This window comes from Phocoena sinus, chromosome 19 (genome assembly GCF_008692025.1).
Source record: "Phocoena sinus isolate mPhoSin1 chromosome 19, mPhoSin1.pri, whole genome shotgun sequence".
Lineage (NCBI taxonomy): Eukaryota > Metazoa > Chordata > Mammalia > Artiodactyla > Phocoenidae > Phocoena > Phocoena sinus.
Genome location: NC_045781.1, coordinates 46,207,167 through 46,225,437, shown reverse-complemented (window position 1 = coordinate 46,225,437; position 18,271 = coordinate 46,207,167). Strand labels below are relative to the sequence as shown.

General features: G+C 52.4%; 2 protein-coding genes and 1 non-coding gene across 3 annotated transcripts; 1 reads left to right on the top strand and 2 right to left on the bottom strand.

Moving 5' to 3' along the window:
* The first annotated feature begins 8,856 nt into the window (after window positions 1-8,856).
* On the top strand, window positions 8,857-14,899 carry LOC116744757 (RNA-binding Raly-like protein). The gene is made up of 6 exons (XM_032614826.1): window positions 8,857-8,927; window positions 12,883-12,930; window positions 13,012-13,154; window positions 13,298-13,414; window positions 13,787-13,926; window positions 14,864-14,899. The coding sequence occupies exons 1-6, from the start codon at window positions 8,857-8,859 to the stop codon at window positions 14,897-14,899; spliced, it is 555 nt and encodes a 184-aa protein (XP_032470717.1).
* On the bottom strand, window positions 11,407-11,477 carry TRNAG-GCC. Its single transcript has one exon. It is a non-coding gene; the product is annotated as a tRNA-Gly (tRNA).
* Window positions 14,900-15,706: 807 nt separating the features above from the next.
* Window positions 15,707-17,282, bottom strand: EXOSC6 (exosome component 6). The gene has a single exon (XM_032611812.1). The coding sequence runs from the start codon at window positions 17,218-17,220 to the stop codon at window positions 16,402-16,404; it is 819 nt and encodes a 272-aa protein (XP_032467703.1). The 5' UTR covers window positions 17,221-17,282; the 3' UTR covers window positions 15,707-16,401.
* Window positions 17,283-18,271: the final 989 nt, after the last annotated feature.

Below are 18,271 nucleotides of genomic sequence, written 5' to 3'. Positions count from 1 at the left end.
TTTTAACAAGATCTCCAGCCACTTCAGATGCAGGCTCAGGTGTGTGAACCACTGGCAGAAGCAGAGTTCGGGTCTAGAGTCAGGCTACCTGAATTGGAGGACAGGCTCTGACACTTACTAACTGTGTGACTTTGGTCAAGTTATTAACACCTAGGTGGACCCACTGTTCCAGTTTGCCTGGAGCTGTCCTGGTTTTAGCACTCAAAGTCCCACATGCTGGGAAACCTCTCCATCCTAGACACACCAGGACAGCTGGTCACCCTAAAACATCTCTCTGTCTCATGATCCTCTTCTGTAAAATGAAGATAATAAAATGAGAGTAAACACTGATGAATATCAGCTGGGCTGAGCCAGCGTCCTCATTTCTCAATTCCTCCATCAACATTAGACTATCTAAACTTCATTTGTTAACTCAGTAAATTTGTTAAATAAATGAAGTGCTTAAAACTGTCCCTGGCAGGATAGTAAATGCTCAGTAAGTTTTAGCTATTCTTTTTTTTTTTTTTTTTTTTTTTTTGCGTTACGCGGGTCTCACTGTTGTGGCCTTTCCTGTTGCGGAGCACAGGCTCCGGACGCGCAGGCTCAGTGGCCATGGCTCACGGGCCCAGCCGCTCCGCGGCATGTGGGATCTTCCCGGACGGGGGCACGAACCCGTGTCCCCTGCATAGGCAGGCGGACTCTCAACCACTGCGCCACCAGGGAAGCCCAGTTCTTATTCATATTATTATTATTATCTATTAGCTTTTAGCTAATATTTTTCGGCCACAATTGAGTCCAGGGTTTAAGCAAACATCAGAGCAAACAATTGGAACCATCCCAGCCACTCAAGGTAGCCCCACAGAATCCTAAATATCGGTATGTTCAACCAGACTTCCCTGGTGGTCCAGTGGTTTAGACTCCGTGCTTCCAGTGCAGGGGGCCTGGGTTCAATTCCTGGTCAGGGAACTAGAGCCCACATGCCACAGCTAAAGATCCCACGTGCCACAACTAAGAACCGGCACAGCCAAATTAAAAAAAAAAAAAAAAATTCAACCCCATTTAACATTTTCTTCCTTCCCCACTCTCTACCCTCAGAATCCATTCCCAGATCATTTTGCAGGTTTTGTCAATATAAATTAGCAAAATCTCATGGTTCTTCTGGTGTTTCAATATCTTCCTCCCAGATTTGAAGTCATCAGCCCCCTGGGGTCTGCTGCGATATGACTTGTTATTTAAGTCTGGAGAAAATGAGGGGTGATGGGGTAGGACACACAAGGGGTCTCCTTCAGGGCAAGGTCATTACAGAGTATATTTTTTAAGGAAATGCTATCTGCTGGCCTGGTTGCACATGTGCCATGGAGTGGGGGAACCCAGGCTGAGCAAGGCCCTGCCACCAACAGCACATGGCTTCCCAGCTCACCCAGGGCACTGGCATTCAGGTGGCCAACTTGGGAAGCAGGAGGGCTGATGGCCACTTGGAGGATGCTATGGATCAGGCATGAAAGCAGTGCACATCCCGCCCTCCCATTGCCACTGGCCACACCTCAGCCATGCAGCACACTAACTGCGAGGGAGGGTGGGCAACTCCACCTAGATGTGCACCCAGGAGGAAAGGGATCTGGGTTTGGCAAAGAGCTAGTGAATTTCTGCTACCAGTACCTTCAGAATGACTAAGAAGAGTCCCTTTGGCTGGCAAGGGAACCTCTGTAGCAGTGGGGGTCCTGAGTCTTCCACACCTTCCCGCAAAGCCCTCCACTCTCTCTGCTCCCCACTCTCCACTCTTTCCCAACTAGAGACCCAGAGAGGGTGTGAAGCCCCCTCATGGTGTCATTTTATAACCACTGATTAAGCCTTAAGTTTGGGTTGTAACTCTCTCAGCCTTGCAGCCACAAGATATAAAAATTCCCTGATTTTCTAACCATGTCTTGAGCCGCAAATTTGGACTTTGATCTTGTCTTTCCTTTATGCTGTTGGTGCTGTTAGCACACAGCCTGCCTAACAGCCCTTGACTTCAGGGTAATCTTTATATTCTTCTATGGCAAGAGCCACCAGGTCCCGAAAGCCTTGCCCTTGATGGGCGCTTTGTTCTGAGGACCACAGGATTAACTGTCTCGCCATGGCATGCTGTGGGCTACTGGTATCCTGTCCCTGAATACGAGCTGGATTTTCACTGTCCTCTGGCCACTTGCCAGGCTTCCATCACCCCCATTTCCTACGGGGCTTCTTGTTCCATCCACCTCTAGTCCTGTTTTTGTATCCATCAAGGTTCTTAACTGTAAGCAACAGAGTCTGGTGACTCCAAGCAGTAAAGGAACTTGTCCAAGTTACTGGTTAGCTCCCAGGAGTTCTGGAAGGTCGGAGGATCAGATCTGGAAGAGACCCTACTGCCTCTGCTGGGCACAGATGCCACAACGGGCATCACCAACGAGGGATGGAGGTGCCATCACCTTTGAAAGCCGGATATAGCTGCTGCCACTGCCGCCATCAATTGCTGAGATGAGCTTCTCCCACCGGCAGCTTTACCTTGAAGTTGGGCACGTAGCTCTAATTGGAGGAGCCACGTCATGTGCCCAGGACCTTGCTTCAAGGGAGGTTGGGAAAAGGAGGCAGAAAGGAGCATTTTCAGCTTCTTTCAGGGAGGCAGCCTCTGTCTTCAAGCTGGGGGATACCTCTAACACAGGAATGGGACTCCGATGTGGGATGGCCAAGAGAATGACTCAGGTCCACTGCAAGAAGCCACTTGGTACACCTGGGCCCCTGGGCCCCTGGCCTGCAGCACTGGCCCTGTCGTCCCATGCTCTAACCAGGGGCCTCGCCAGCCTTTGGAGTCTGTGCAGGGTAAGGTGGGTAATGGAACATCCCCATACAAAGGCAGTGTGGCCTGGAGGTCCTGACAGAATCAGGCTATGCTTGTAGCCGAGCCTGTGTCTTTCAGTAAGTCCTCTAACTTCTTGGAACACGTAGTGATTGCCAGGCAGGCGACTGAGATCTCATCACTCCTCTCAAGTGGCTCTCCATGTGACCCTGGGCACATTCGGTAGCCTTTCTATAAGATGGGGAGCAGCTACCCTGCAAGGTTGTTGTGAGGATTAAATGACACGATGGATGTAAGTTTGTAGCACAATGCATGGCAAATAGCTGGAATTCAATCACTGTTAGCTGCCGACTGCAATTTTAATACTGGGGATGATACAATTACCCTTTTCTTTCTTTCTGGGAGCTCTTTGCAAATAAGTGAACTATTTTGTATCCATCTCATGAATTCAGGGTAGACGTGTCTGGGAGTCAACTCAGGGAACTCTGGGGACCAGTTGTTCAATATGTCCAGCCCCTTCTGCTCCTCTCCTTTTTCCTTATTCTTGTCCTTCCGTCAGCTTGGCCTCTCTGTTTCAGCCTTCTGTCTTCCCACCGGACTGCCAACCTCCCCATCCTTGCATCATTTGCTGTCACTCATTATGACTCCCATTCATTAACTGTCCTACCCATGTTCTGTTCAGTCAAGCACTCACAACCTGGGGGAATACAGGAGGGTGTCCCTTAGGAAATCTGTCTGGGAATCTTTGTGAGAGGTGAAGATGGAGCAAAGACCTCCACCCCATTTCCTGATTCTGGGTCCCTATGATGGTTAATTTTTTGTGTCAACTTAATTGGGCCATGGGGTACCCAGACACTTGGTCAAATATTATACTGGGTGAGTCTGTGAGGGTGTTTTTGGATGAGATTAATATTTGAATCAGTGGACTGATAAGTTTCCTCCTTTTGTAATAGATTGAGTGATGCGGACAAGAGCATTTGGTCTTTCCAAGAAGAAGAGGGAGAGGATAAGGGAAGAAGTAACAGCAGGAAAGAGTATACAGTCCTGTTCTGGTCATCTTGGGAAAGCTGTCTCCTTCAGCTGCTGTCTGCTTCAATTCCTGGTGAAATTTGATTCAGAGGTCTCCAGTGCTTGATTATATCAGACTGGATGTCAGTTGGAGCCTTCTTTAACTGTGAGATGTACACCCAAGGCTTGAGTCTCAAGTTTGGCTGCCATCTGGGTAATGAGGAGGACCTGGTATAGTCCCTTCCAAGGACATTTAAGGGCAGTCTTTGTTCTTACTGATTTCAAATCAGAAGGATGGGAGAAAATTGGAAACAGTTTGGAGATTTATAGTCAGATATTTGAGGAAACTAGAAGAGTTTAGAATCCAGTTCAGCTTACAGCTGTATAAAAAAACCTTGAAACTTTATCATTAACAGGACAAGAATCTAATATCTACAAAGTTGCAAACACAATTTCTCTCTCAATAATTATTACCCTTTTTATCAAAGATAATCATAGTAAAACTAATTTGTTTGTAGTAAATTTGGCTTGATTATTTACAAAAATACAGCAAGAATAGTGCTTTTTTTTTTTGGCCATGCAGCTTGAGGGATCTTAGTTCCCCAACCAGGGATTGAACCCGGGCCACTGGCAGTGAAAGCACAGAGTCCTAACCACTGGACTGCCAGGAAATTCCCTCATATAAGCCCTTTTTAAGATTACTTTGCTGGGGGCTTCCCTGGTGGCGCAGTGGTTGAGTCCACCTGCCGATGCAGGGGACACGGGTTCGTGCCCCAGTCCAGGAAGATCCCACGTGCCGTGGAGCGGCTAGGCCCGTGAGCCATGGCCGCTAAGCCTGTGCGTCCGGAGCCTGTGCTCCGCAACGGGAGAGACCACAACAGTGAGAGGCCCGCGTACCGCAAAAAAAATTAAAAATAAAATAAAATATGACACAAATGAACTTATTTACGAAAGAGAAACAGACTCACAGACATAGAAAACAAACTTACGTTTACCAAAGGGAAAGGGGGAAGGGATAAGTTAGGAGTATGGAATTAGCGGATACACACTACCATATATAAAATAGAGAAACAAAAAGGATTTACTGTATAGCACAAGAAACTATATTCAATATCTTGTAATAACATATAATGGAAAAAAACCCAAAAAAGAATACGTATATATATAAAAAAAGAACCACTTTGCTGTACACCTGCAACTAACACAATATTGTAAATCAACTATACTTGAAGTAAAAAAAAAAGAAATGGGGGATGTGTATATCAACTATACTTCAATTAAAAAATAGAATAGAAAAAGAGAAATGGGGTATGTTCTTTTAAATAAGGATTGCTACTTGGCTGTAAATTTGAAAAGACAAGGCAACAAAGTATGAGCCTATCAACAAGTGATTATAGCCTGGCACTGAGAAGTTATCACTGAGTGTGTCCAGGGCAGAAAGGGTGGTTGTTCTTGTATTGGCCTTTTCAGCTGGCTGTAAGACCCTTTTGTTGCTCCATTTACTGTGGTATAAGAGCAGTTGCTTTCAAATGTGTTGGATCATTCCACAATAAGAAATATTATGGCCCAGCATATACTTACGTATATAAAAACATATAAGTAACTGAAATAAAAGTTAAATAAACTGTATTTCCTATTTTCAGTGTATGTCATGCATGCACTCTATTTTGCATTTTATGAAACTATTCTCTTCTATTTATATATAGATAATAAACAAATCTATAATAAATTTATCTATAAATTATAGATAAAATTGAAGATATATATTATTAATTTATCTACGTAGGTACAGAAAATATGTATATGTTCTATTTAATTAAACATTAATCAAATTCACCAATGGTCTGTGATCACAATTTGAAAAACAAGAAGTTACAATAAGCACTGGGGCTTCCCTGGTGGCACAGCGGTTAAGAATCTACCTGCCAATGCAGGGGACACTGGTTCGAGCCCTGGTCCAGGAAGATCCCACATGCCACAGAGCAACTAAGCCCACGAGCCACAACTACTGAGCCCGCATGCTGCAACTACTGAAGCCCGCGCACCTAGAGCCCGTGCTCTGCAACAAGAGAAGCCATCTCAATGAGAAGCCCGTGAACCACAACGAAGAGTAGCACCCGCTTGTTGCAACTAAAGAAAGCCCATGAACAGCAACGAAGACCCAATGCATCCAATAAATAAATAAATAAATAAAATAGATTTCTTAAAAAACAAACAAAAAAATACTAGGAATCACACGTTTTCCCCACTTTGAACAGGAAGGGCGACTTACCAGAAAGCTTCATGAAAACAGATTCCAGTAAAGCTGGAAAGTTCAAAATGCAAAGAGAGTAGAGCTTGGATTCAGGAAAAAACTTAGCTTCAAACTCCAGGGTTGACAAGAAAGCAGTGAGCTCAATGAACTCCATGGGTACCAACACCTGCTTGCTCACCAGCCTCCAGGTCGTTAGAGGGCATCTCTGGATCCCACTTCTGACACCATGCAATGTCAACCTTTAAAATAAAACATCCAGTTATTTTACTGGCAAAATAGGTTTACTCAGAAATAACAGAGAATTGCAATTTGGGACAAGCATGTTATGATGTATCATAGGCAAGCCTGGAGAACAAAGGAGAGGCACTTGCTTTTATTAAGTTTTAGGGGGAAATTGGGGAGAGCTGTTTTGAACAAAACTTCACTGGAAAAGAACAAGCAGTCAAGGCTGTGGCAGTTTCTCATTGGCTGCAAGTGGTGGTAAGAGAGCTGTTGCTGGGGCAGGGAGGAAATTTCCTTCTTTTTTTTTTTTAAAGCAGGAGAGGGAATTCGCTGGCAGTCCAGTGGTTAGGACTCCGTGCTTTCACTGCTGAGGGCCTGTATTTAATCCCTAAGATCCCACAAGCCGGACTTCCCTGGTGGTTAGGACTCCATGCTCCCAATGCAGGGGGCCCGGGTTCGATCCCTGGTCAGGGAACTAGATCCTGCATGCCGCATGAGGCAATGAAGATCCTGTGTGCCACAACTAAGACCAGGTGCAGCCAAATAAATATATATATATATATATATTTAAATTTATTTATTTTATTTTTGGCTGCTTTGGGTCTTTGTTGCTGCACATGGGCTTTTTCTAGTTGTGGCGAGCAGGGGCTACTCTTCGTTGGTGTGTGGGCTTCTCATCGTGGTGGCTTCTCTTGTTGCAGAGCACAGGTTCTAGGCACACGGGCTTGAGTAGTTGTGGCATGCAGGCTCAGTGGTTGTGTCTCGCGGGCTCTAGAGTGCAGGATCAGTAGTTGTGGTGCACGGGCTTAGTTGCTCTGCGGCATGTGGGATCTTCCTGGACCAGGGCTCAAGCCTGTGTCCCCTGCATTGGCAGGTGGATTCTTAACCACTGCGCCACCAGGGAAGTCCTAAATAAATATTTTTTTTAAAAAAAAAGGCAGAAGATAAAATCCCCATGTGATTAATGTCCTCCTCCATCAAAATAATTCTTATCTTCCCTCTTCCTGCTGGTTATACAGACTGCAATGAATGGTACATGTGTGCGAGTTCCCTCTTCAGAGCTTCCCAAGTCCATTTTAAATGAGATTTTCTTTATATATTTTCATGGTGCTCATGCACTGTTGCCCTACACAGTGGACATGGGTGTGTTTTTCTGTCCTCTCCTGACATTGCAAATACAAAAGTCAAAGAAACAGACATAGAAAGCCAGACAACATGGAAGTACAGCTGTTTTCTTGGTGCATGGATATCTGTTTAATGTGTTCTTGAGTGGATAACTGGATAAGGCAGGATCATGAATGGAAGAGAAGGGCTGAGGGTGTGGGTACAGAATTGCCAGCTTCCTCCCAAATGAACACTTGATCTGGATTGTCAATGCCTCAGGGACATCGTTGCTGGTCTCCTTGTTCCTCACCATGAGCAAGCAGATGCTGGATAACTGCTCTTGGTGATTGTGTTGCAGGAAGTCTTGTGAACAGGAAAAGGAGAAGGCTCGCATTTGTTGCTGTCTTGGCAGTTAAAAGTGGGCCATGGATGATGATCCATTCAGGAAGAAAGCGGGTGGGCTCAGGGAGGGAACTCGAGGTCACAGGTGAAACTCTGGGGTCTGATCCAAACCCAGAAGCAAAAGCTGGAATTTATTTAATGGAGTTCCATTCATTTATTCAGCAGATAGCAACTGAGCACCTACTAAGTGGCCAGGCCCCAAGTGAGCTGCGGGAATACGGCAAGAAGCAGATTCTCCTCTGTCTCCCACGAGCATAGAGCTACGTGCTCAAGTGGTGAACACTGAAGGAGCCCAGAAAGGAGACAGTCTGCCCGTGACTGGTGCACAGACGGCTGCCTTGCTTGACTTCTCAGTCCTCCTCTAAATCGAGTTCAGCTAACTCTTGACTCCCTTGCCACCAAGAGAGGGCAGCGGGGTGTCCCCACCCCAGACCAGGCAGGCTGCTTGCTTTGTTTCTCAGAGCCACCCTGGCTGTTTCAGACGCAGCCAGCCCAGGAGCTTAGACCGGAGGCAGCTGTGGGGCGTGGGTCTGGCAGCAGGCAGGCCTGTGGGCGGGCAGACAGGCAGCAGGAGAACACTCAAGAATTAACCCAACCAGGGACGGGTGTCTCCTCAGAGGATCACAGACATCCCCTCTCCTGCCCTTTGACGGTACCATCCCCAACTTCCAAGGCCTGGGTGATGGGGTTGATTCCCGTGGTAATTTGGGGGAAACAGTAGAGCAGCCTCCCCATCCTCGAGGGTTTTTCGTTTTGAAGTTAGCCAAAGGGACTGTTTGTCTCAGAACCACGGTCCCCTGAGGATGGAGATGAGCCCTCTGGAGCTGGAGCCCAGCTCTGAATAGGTGGGCCCAGGGTCTGGAGGCCAGGTTGGGCTGCCCACTGACTGGGGACGGGCGCTCCACTGCACTGCCTCTCAGGGGGCACTGCCCACCGCCTCAGAGCGGAGGAGCAGGGAAGGGCCAGCCAGGAGGCAAGCGGGGCCTATGTGCACTTGGCCCCATTTTCCTGCACCCCTCCCTCTCTCTCTCCTCCTCTGTCCCACTCTTTGGCTCTCTTTTCAGATTGAGACATGGCTCGGGAGCCCAAGCCCGGCCCTTCCCGGCCAGGCCAGAAGAGGCCATGGGGCAGAGCCATCTCCTGGTGAGTCTGCCTGGGGTTGCCTACCGGGGAGGGAGTCTGATCAGCTTGTCTGGGGCTCTGGGCTCCCCTGAGACAGAATGAGAACCCCAGGAGGCTTGCTCAGTGTGTTGCCCACCCAGCCGGCCAGGCTGCTCGTCTTACTCTCTGTGGTACCAGAGGAGGTCCGGTCTCCCTTGGCCACAGGTTTTGTCTGTAAACTGGGGGTGTGTATGGAGGGGGGTCAACCCAGCTCATTCCAAGGCCCCTTCTAGCTGACACAACCCAGCCACCCTCCTGCTGGTGATGCCCTCTCCTCTCGCCTGGACCCGGGGGCGTGAGTCCTCCAAGGGGAACCTCACCTGTGGGGTGCTCGGGGGCTTTTTCTGGGTATACATGTTTGGGAAGTAGACAATGGGAACCCTTCTGGATGAAATCTTCCCTCTAACTTGGAAAGCTTCAAGGAATTTTAAAGAAACCTTTAAACATGTTTAGAAAGGAGCTCACCAACTTCTGCCAGCCAACGTGCCATTTTCACAGGCGTAAACAGTGTGTGTGAACCGGTGGCCCCTTAGTCCCCTCAGCTGGGAGCCTGTGATGTCTGTGATCAGCTCCTGGCCTGTCTGTGGGCATTTGAGTGGTTTCTGTCTTGCCAGTGGGGGAGGCAGGGAGGCAGTGGGTCAGGTGGTTGCTGTTAGGTACAGCACTGTGTAAACAGCCTGCTGCCAAAGGTTCTGATTTCTTTGGGGTTTTTGTTTGTGGGGGTTTTTTATAATTTTTTTTATACTTAATTTACTTTTCTTATTTATTTACTTATTTTTGGCCCTGTTGGGTCTTCGTTGCTGCGTGCAGGCTTTCTATAGTTGCGGCGAGCTGGGGCTGCTCTTCACTGCAGTGTGCGGGCTTCTCACTGCAGTGGCTTGTCTTGTTGCAGACCATGGGCTCTAGGCGAGCAGGCTTCAGTAGTTGTGGCACATGGGCTCAGTAGTTGTGGCTCACGGGCTTAGTTGCTTCCACGGCATATGGGATCTTCCTGGACCAGGGCTCGAACCTGTGTCCACTGCATTGGCAGGCGGATTCTTAACCACTGGAACACCAGGGAAGTCCGGTTCTGGTTTCTTTTGGGTCTCATCTCCTCAGAAGTGCGATGGCAGGAATGGGTAGGGGCTACTCTGAGAAGCCTCTGCACCTCCAGGCTGACCTCGAGAGTCATTAGGCCAAATCTCTCCCTGCCTGCGGCAGCCAGGCCTACATCATCTTTGCCAGCATGGACTGCTTTTTCACTGTGTTGCTTTGGGCTGATGAGTAGATGTGTACTCGTAATTTTTTAAGCTTGCGTTTCCTCAGTGATGCTGAACTGCATATGCGGTGTGTTGGTTTGCCTCAAGTCTTGTGCGTGAGACTCTCATCTGGGAGTTGATATGGTTTGGTAAATATCCGTCTGATGGGAGGTAAGTGGTTTCTTCCCATAGTTCTCTGCTGTGCTTTTTCACATGGCCGCTTTGAGGCTGGGTTAACCCTTTCTCAGTTCTTCAGTTCCAGTTGCCTTCTCCAGATTTCATGTCGCCCCACCCCCTTGCCTAGCAGGCTCGGACCCAGTCCTGTAGGTGCAGGTGGGAGAACAGGGAAGCAGTGGGGAGTGATGCCAGCTGTCCTGCAGGAGCTCAGATTCCGTTCGGAGGGGTGCCTGGCATTCAAGGCCTGGGGCAGGGGTGGTTTCCTTAAGACCCATGTGTCCCTAGGGGACTCCAGGGGGGAGAATGAAACCCTTCTCTGGGGACTAGGGCGGCATGTCTGGAGCAGCAGGCTGTTGCTGTGGCTCTGGCCCCTTTGGATAGTCACCCAGAGGGGTGGTTCGGGATGAGCTTCTGGTGGCCCCTGAGCTGTTGGATGACTTCTCTATGAGAACTGGTCAAGTCCAGGCCTTGTGTCTTGGGTCTCAAAATGGCACTTGTCAACCTGGAGGGAAAGGTTTGTGGTGGAAGGATTGCCCCAGGTGCCCTGCCCCCCACCTCCCCCCACTTGGCCCCTGACGACACTGAGGGAGGTGGCTTGACCTCTGCCCACAGAGTCATACTGATGGTGCATTTTACTTCTCTTACTGTGGGAAGTCCCAGCTTGCTCTGTAACCATTAGCCCAGACCAGAGGACAGATGTGACTGCAGACCCTGTGTGACCAGGCCACTGCCCCTTAGGAAGAGAGAATCAGGGCCACACGCCCAGGGCACAGGCCTCAGCCCTGGCTGATGACTGGGGGCAGGGGCAGAGCAGGGATGACCCCAGACCGGGAGGGATCCTCTACCTACAGCAAGCTGGAGCAGCGAATACTGCCTAACCTCTAACCCGCAAACTCACCCTGCCTTTGTCTCAACTCCGGTAGCTCCCAAGTCTGTGCTCGGCAGTCAGTGAATTACCATTCCTTTACCATTAATTTTTAGGTACTCTAAAAAGTCATTTTAGGAAAAAAAGTGAGGAAGAGGTGTTTAAAGAAAAGTGTGCTTCTTGCATTGGCTGGGAATTGAACCCTGGCCTCCCACGTGGCAGGCAAGAATTCTACCACTGAATCACCAATGCTGTTGTAGAATAGGGTTCATCGAGGTAGCTCAGGTGGTCGGCTACTGGTCCCTCCCCATCTCCCTCCCCTCCCCTCCCCTCCCCTCCAGCTGTCTGACCTCTGCTGAGGTTTCAACCCAGTCATGGAGAGGGGGCCCCCATGGCCAACCCAAGGCGGGCCGGACAAGCGAGAATTTTCCCGGAGTGGTCATGCTCAGCTGAGACTCGTACTCAGCTGAGACTCGTAACCTGGAGCTCTGTCCTGGCCCCCAGCTGTCCCAGCTTGGTCGTTGCCGACCCTCAGGGGGCTGCCTGTTTCCTGCTCCGTGCCCCGGACCCCGACCCCGACCCCAGAGCGCCGAAGGGATGGGTACCTGCCCTCCCGCGCTCCACTGGCTCGCTTTCCTTTCTTCAAGGATGGGCCTCCCACCGCCGGAATCAACATCCCAGCGGCTCCTGGGCCGCCCACCAGACTTCCTGAGGCCAGAAAGCGGGGATGGGGTGGCCGGAAATCTCATCCACAGGCTTGGGGACCTCACGGCATGAAGGGGAAGGGGCCCCCTAATGTTCCCTATTCCGCTCCGGTGGCTTCCATAGGCCTTGCCCCTCATCAGCTGGGCCTGAGCTGGTGGTGTGGGCGCACAGTCCCAGAAAGTTATTTCAGAAACTTTACTGCCCCCAGCTTGCAGGCCCTCTCCTCCCCCTCAACTCCTCACTTGCCTTAACTGAAGCCTCAGGCTGCACCCGAACTGCCTGCAGCTGTATCCCCACAGGATCTTCCTGCCCAAGCCGGACCCAGCTGTCCCTCTGCACCCATTTTCCCTTCCCTCCTAGGCACCAGTTCCCTGGAGGTGCATGGTGCATGAGAGCAGGCGTGAGGCCAGGCAGTGACAGCCTGGGACCTTCCAGACTCAGCCTCTCTCCCAGGGCCTGGAGCGAAGGGAAGGTGGCCTGGGCATGGCCCTTAACCCCCCACTGTCTGGCCCTGCCAGTGCTGAGCCCTGCATCCTGGCGATTCCCACGCAAGGATTAAAAGCTCTCTCTGTGGCTTTGAGCCCTGACTTAATTCTTCCCTTTCATCCTTTGCCAGACGAAGAACCAGAATAAGATCAGCAGTGCCTGGGTCAGGCAGAGGAGGCTTTGGACAGCCCAGACCTGGCGGGCCAGAAGCCTGTGGGCAATCGCCCCCTCCTGCCACCTGGAGGCACCCGGAACGTGCCCCTAACAGAGGCCAGCTATGGGGAAGCTGGTTTGCTGTGGTCTCCCAAAGTGACCTTGGTCAAGTCCCTAGGGGCTCTTATGGTGAAGAACCCTGGGATTCTAAGGAAAAGCTGCATACATCAGTTTCTCCAAATTAAACTGGAGTCCAGGCAAGGATTCTGGCCCTGGACAATGACCCTTTCCTCATTTATCTCTATTTCAACAGCAACTATGACCTGGATTACAAGCTGTACAGGGAAGATTTCCCCTACAGGTAGGTGGGTCCTGCCCCCTCAGTCCTCTGGGCAAGCAGGTGGGGCTAGTTGGCCTGACTCCCCCTCCATCCTGTCCATAGGGTGTATGAATACCAGAGGATCCCTCCACTAATCAACCGTGTGCCTATCAAGATCCGGAGGACCCATATGGGCATGGGGGTCAAGAGCAACTTCAGTCCCCACAAGGCTCCCAGGAACAGTCAGCTGACCCCCAAGATAAAGCGTGAGTGAGGGAGCACAGCCCTCAGCTGCAGGGCTAGGGGAGAACTGGGAGGCCCTTAGCAGTGAGGGTGGGTTCAGGAGTCCTCGCAGCACTGCCCTCTGCCTCCTGAACCTGATTGATACCAACTCTGGGCCCTCTCCCAGCAGTCCAGACTGAGGAGCTGCACTCCATCAGGGGAGAGCTGAGCCAGATCAAAGCCCAGGTGGACCGCCTGTTGGACAGTGTGGAGCGCATGGACCAGCAGAGGGACCAGCTTTCAGGTCAGGTCCCCCCAGGTGTGGGCCCAGGCCACACCCTTAGCAGGCTCCAGGTTTTCCCACTCCTGAAGGTACCAGGGGGTCCTGCCTCCAGCTTTCCCTGGGTGCAGGGCTCCTCCTCACCCTCCCTGGAGTTCACTTCCCCCTACTCCCTCTGGGTGTCTCTGTGGCTTGAGGACCTTTTTGGCTTCTAGATTGTTCTATGACCCCCATCCACTCAGCAGCTGTCTGGAGCCAGAGCAGTGTCCCAGCCCATCCCCATCTTGTCCTCTCGAGCCCTAGATTCCCTAGATCAGTGCTGGGCATCAAGTGGCATCTTTGGGGTTAGCTGGGGCCTTCAAATCTAGCCACTGACCAGTGACTCTCCCTGTGCAGGGACAGAGGACTGTGAACAGAACAGGGGCTCTGGAAGTAAAGGCTCCTCGTGCAGAACCACTGATCCCCGGCAGGAGCCCAGGGGCCACAGGGCCCATCCAGAGGCAGACAGCTTCCAGAACACAGACCTGGAGGAGGCAGTGAGTGGCCTGGCACCTCCCCCCATTCTCACCCTCCTTGTGGCCTCTCTGTGAGCAAAGGAGGGACTTGGGTTTGCGTGGGAGACCACAATGATGGTTGCGGGGAGGCATCTGACTTCCATCACAGCCAATGCCCAGGAGAAGATGGGGCCCTGCCCTGTTTTTTCTCCCCTCCTGATTTGGGCTTGGTCAGCTCAAATGGACCAGGGGCTACAGCTGGGCAGCTGAGCCAGTTCTGGGCTGAAATACCATCTCCTCCTGGAAGGTGGGTGGGGAGGGGGCTTTGAGTATTGCACAGGGAATATCACAGATGTGCACCCATAGCCCCAGATCCCTTGCCCAAAACCATGTGGTAAGCCTGGCCCTGCCCACCTGCTATCCCAGAGTCTTTGGGCTGTCTTGCATTGTACCATACTCCCCAGGAAAGCTGGAGCACACTGACCTTCCTGGACTGAGAATATCCAAACCTGGATCTGATAACAGCCTTTTGTGCAGCTTCAAAGGGCCCAAATGTTCCCTGCCCTACCATTTCCTCCTCTCCTATTGGTGGTCCCTGAGATGGGCCAAGCCCCTACTGTTGCTAGGGCCATCTCAGCAAGGCTGGGGCTGCTGGGGGGCTAGTAGTGAGGAGCTTCCTCTCCTCCACTTGCCTAGCTCTGGCCTGTGGGCTCCAGGGGACACTTACTGCTGCCCAAGACTGTATCACATCTAGGAAAAGACTGGGGTAGGTGCAGAAAATGCCTTCTTCTGTCTGGTGGTCCTGGGTCCGTTCCCAAGTCTCAGGAAGAATCTACAGTAGCACTGAGATGTCAAAGCTGCCAAGAAAGGGAGGTGGGGGTGAGAGACTGGGAGTTGTTAGCAGATGGCCCTCCCTTTCCCAGCCATTCCACACCTCTCAGCCCTTGGGGCTAGAGTCCTGCTTCTGCTTCTCCTACAGGTGAAGAATCATGCAGACCAGGAAGACAGCCAGTAGAAGGTTGTAACCCCTCCAGGCTCATCAGCTCCAGGCACCTTCCCTAGTGGTTCCTTTCCTTGCCTTGAGTGATTTTCCAAAGGCCTCTCAGTGGCACCCATGCAACCCATTCTGGAGCAAGGGCAACAGAAATGGAGGCACGGCTCAGCCAGACCAGCCAGGAAGCCTCCCCCCAAGTATTGGCTTTAGCTTTGGTCATGTTTCCAGATGACAGTCTGGGGACTGGCAGGGAAGGGAAGAGGCTGCAACTGCCCAGCACCAGCTCACCATTCTTAGAAAGCTGAGGCCCACTCGTCGAAGGGGCAGCTGGACGGGGCCCACCTGGGAGCACCATCAGCCCTCTCTGACTGCAGGTACTGTTCCAGCAGCTCTTCTCCCTCTCAAAGCCCCCAGTCCTGTCTGGGTGTCAATAGGGGTATCCTTTTTGTGTCGTTTCTATCTTGTTTCTTGCTGATGTGATACCATGTATTTCAGATCTGCTTTGGAAATATGTATTATGTCACTGGGGGGAAATAAAATTTATATTTTTTTCCTCTTGATCAGAGGTTCTCGGTGTGGTCTCCAAGCCTTATTCTGGCCCTTTGGCTGTCCCAGGCCAACCCTTCCTAGAGAAGCTGAGCAGGCCCGAGACACACAAGCTCAGAAGCTCACACCAAGCCAGGGCAGAAAGGGCACCAAGCTGCCCCGCTTTTCTCCAAACCAAACCTGAGCACAAACCTGCAGGGCTCAGGAGCCACAAAGGGAACATCTTACCCTTGTGGTCAGGCCAGCTCTGCCCTACAAAATGGCCAGACTCCATCTCCAACATCCAGAAACTCTCACTCCTGGCAATTCAAGTGCCCTCTCCCAGGAGCCAACACTAGATGAGGGACACCAGGATACATATAATGCTGTCCCAAGCCTTTGACACCACGAGTCCAAGAACACACTACCCAGCTCGGAAGAGCCTTGCTCTCTTAAATCCTGTATCAAGAACAACAGAATTTTTCAGATATAAAAGAATTTTTGTTTTAGCTCAGATATTAAGTGGGAAAGCACAGGCCCCTTGTCCATTCTCTCAAAAGCAGCCCAATAATATAGGAGGGGGTCACTGGCTGGCCTGCATAGGGTCCATCCCTTACGAGACACTAGCTCCAGGTTCCACTTTCCAGGTAAGTCCAGCTGAAGTCCTTTCCAACTTGGGGGGGGTCAAGCTGCATTCGCAGGTTTCTTCACCTGAGTCGTGGCTGGGAGCCAACTCAATTAGAAAAGTTCCTTTAACGGAACAGTTTTTTAAAGTAACATCCCAACACAGCTGTCCAGTGCATCAGTAACGGAACAGTTTTTTAAAATAACACCCCAACACAGCTGTCCAGTGCATCAGTTCTGAGCACGCCTCCCCAGATCCTCTCCCGTGCTCCGAGTTCTCAGCTTGGCGCACGCAGTCTGCAAGCCGACGGCGCGGGTCCTTTCGGGGACAGCGGCAGCTGTCCTCGGCGTCCGTCCTTGCTCAAGGTTCTGCTTCAGGGCGGCGTGGCGGCGCCCCTCCGGCGGGCGGCCCGTACTAAGCACTGCTGCAAAACGGGGTAGAGGCGCTGGCAGCCCTCGAGACCCAGGCGCACGGCCTCCGCCCAGCTCTCGGTCGGGCCGCCCTCCCCGCTGCCCAGCAGCCCGGCCACCTGGTTGAGCACCGGCATAAGCGCCACGGTGAGGCCGGCGGCGGCGCGTTCCTCCTCTAGCAGCGTGGGGTCCAGCAGCCAGGTGGGCTCGGGCCCCGGCGCGCGGCTTAAGCCGCAGCCCACCACCAGGTCGTACATCTCGATGCCCGCGTCGGCCAGGGCGATCGCGGCAGCCGTGAGCGCGGCGGCCAGTGCCGAGCCGCCGTCCTCGAGCAGCAGCGCCGACACCTCGAGCTGCGCGCGCGGGTAGCGGCCCAGGCGCACGGCCGGCTCGAGCGCCTCCTGCAGCGCCAGCGCCAGCTCACGCTCCTCGCTGCCACCCGGGGGAGCGCGGCGCCGGCGGCCCGAGAAGGGCGCGCGGCGGAAGTCGCAGAGCAGGCGGCCCCGCAGCGCGGCCGGGGTCTCGCCGCCCGCTCCGGCCGGGCCGCCACCGCGCTCACCGCCCTCTACCTGGCGTGGGCCGGACACTGCGCACAGCACCTTGGTGCCTCCCGCCTCCAGGTAGGCCGAGCCCTTGGCCTGGCTCAACAGCCCGGCGCGCGCGTACACAGGCCGGAGCCGCGTCGGGTCGCGAGCGGCCGGCACCTCGTCCTCGTCGGTCGCGTACAACTGCGGCGGCTGCGACTCCCCGGGCCCGCGGATGCGGCGGTTGTCCCCAGGCATGGCTGCATCTGGCACACGAGTCCCCTTCACCCGTCGGCCAGGCCTCGCGCGCCGGCTCTTCCGCCCGCTCAAAGCCGCGCGCTCGCGCTAGGGCTGTCGGGATAGCGGCAGGCCGCCCCGCACCGCCCCCTGCCGCCCCGGAGGGAGAACGGCGAGCGCTGCAGAGTCCTGGGGCCGCCGCAAGGACGCCCAAGGCTCGGTGGATGGGTGGACGGATGTACCGGGCAGGCCTGCAGAAGTGGGACCTAGGCCGGCTCGGCTGACCTCTAGCCTTTGCGCTCAGGGCGTAGGGCTTCTTCCTTTCACTTGTGAAGCTGTAATTATTTTAATTTTGCACTTACGTGTGTGACTTTTATCCATGTTCCCCACTGCCTTGCCCAAGAGGGCAGTGACCTTCTGTCTTGGTCACTCCTGTACTGTTAGTGCCCTGGCTGGCATAAACGCTTGTCGAGTGAATGAATGGAACTATGTCTCTCCTGCTCCGGATTGTGTGGGCTCTTTGTATCCCTAACACTCCTCACCTGGCATGCACATATTGCAGCCAAGGGCCTCAGCCCTGTCTGCTTTTCATACTTCTCACCCCCAGGCCTTGTGACTGCTAGCCTCTGCTTCTTCTCTCAGCATAGACCTGCTTTTCCTCCTCCCTCAAAGTCAGCAGGCCTGAGAATGACCCAGGGCCCCAGAGCCAGCCTGCTGTACTCAGGGGACATGAAATCAGCCAGAGCGGGCACAACCAAGTACTGTACACTACTGTTACCAAACCCAACTGTCTTCACACTTGGGTGAATGGATGCAGAACCATGTCAGAGTCTCCACCCTCACCGTCCAAGTGAGGTCCTGGAACCAGGAATGACGTGGCAGTCAAAGGAGTGGGGGGAGGCAACTGATGTACCCTAAACACCTCCTATACCAAAGAATGCCTCTGACCTCACACCCAACCTGCACATCAAGTGAGGAAAAGGGATATGGGCCTAAGAAATGAAGATATTCTCCTACAAGAAATGAAGAATATCTCCTACAAGATATTCTCTATTCTGTGGGCCACCTCCAC

Coding starts and splice junctions, on each gene's coding strand:
- EXOSC6 (XM_032611812.1), bottom strand. CDS start 17,220: ATGCCTGGGGACAACCGCCGCATCCGCGGGCCCGGGGAGTCGCAGCCG.
- LOC116744757 (XM_032614826.1), top strand. CDS start 8,857: ATGGCTCGGGAGCCCAAGCCCGGCCCTTCCCGGCCAGGCCAGAAGAGG. Junction 12,931..13,011: donor AGGGAAGATTTCCCCTACAG/GTAGGTGGGTCC, acceptor TCCTGTCCATAG/GGTGTATGAATACCAGAGGA. Junction 13,927..14,863: donor ACACAGACCTGGAGGAGGCA/GTGAGTGGCCTG, acceptor CTTCTCCTACAG/GTGAAGAATCATGCAGACCA.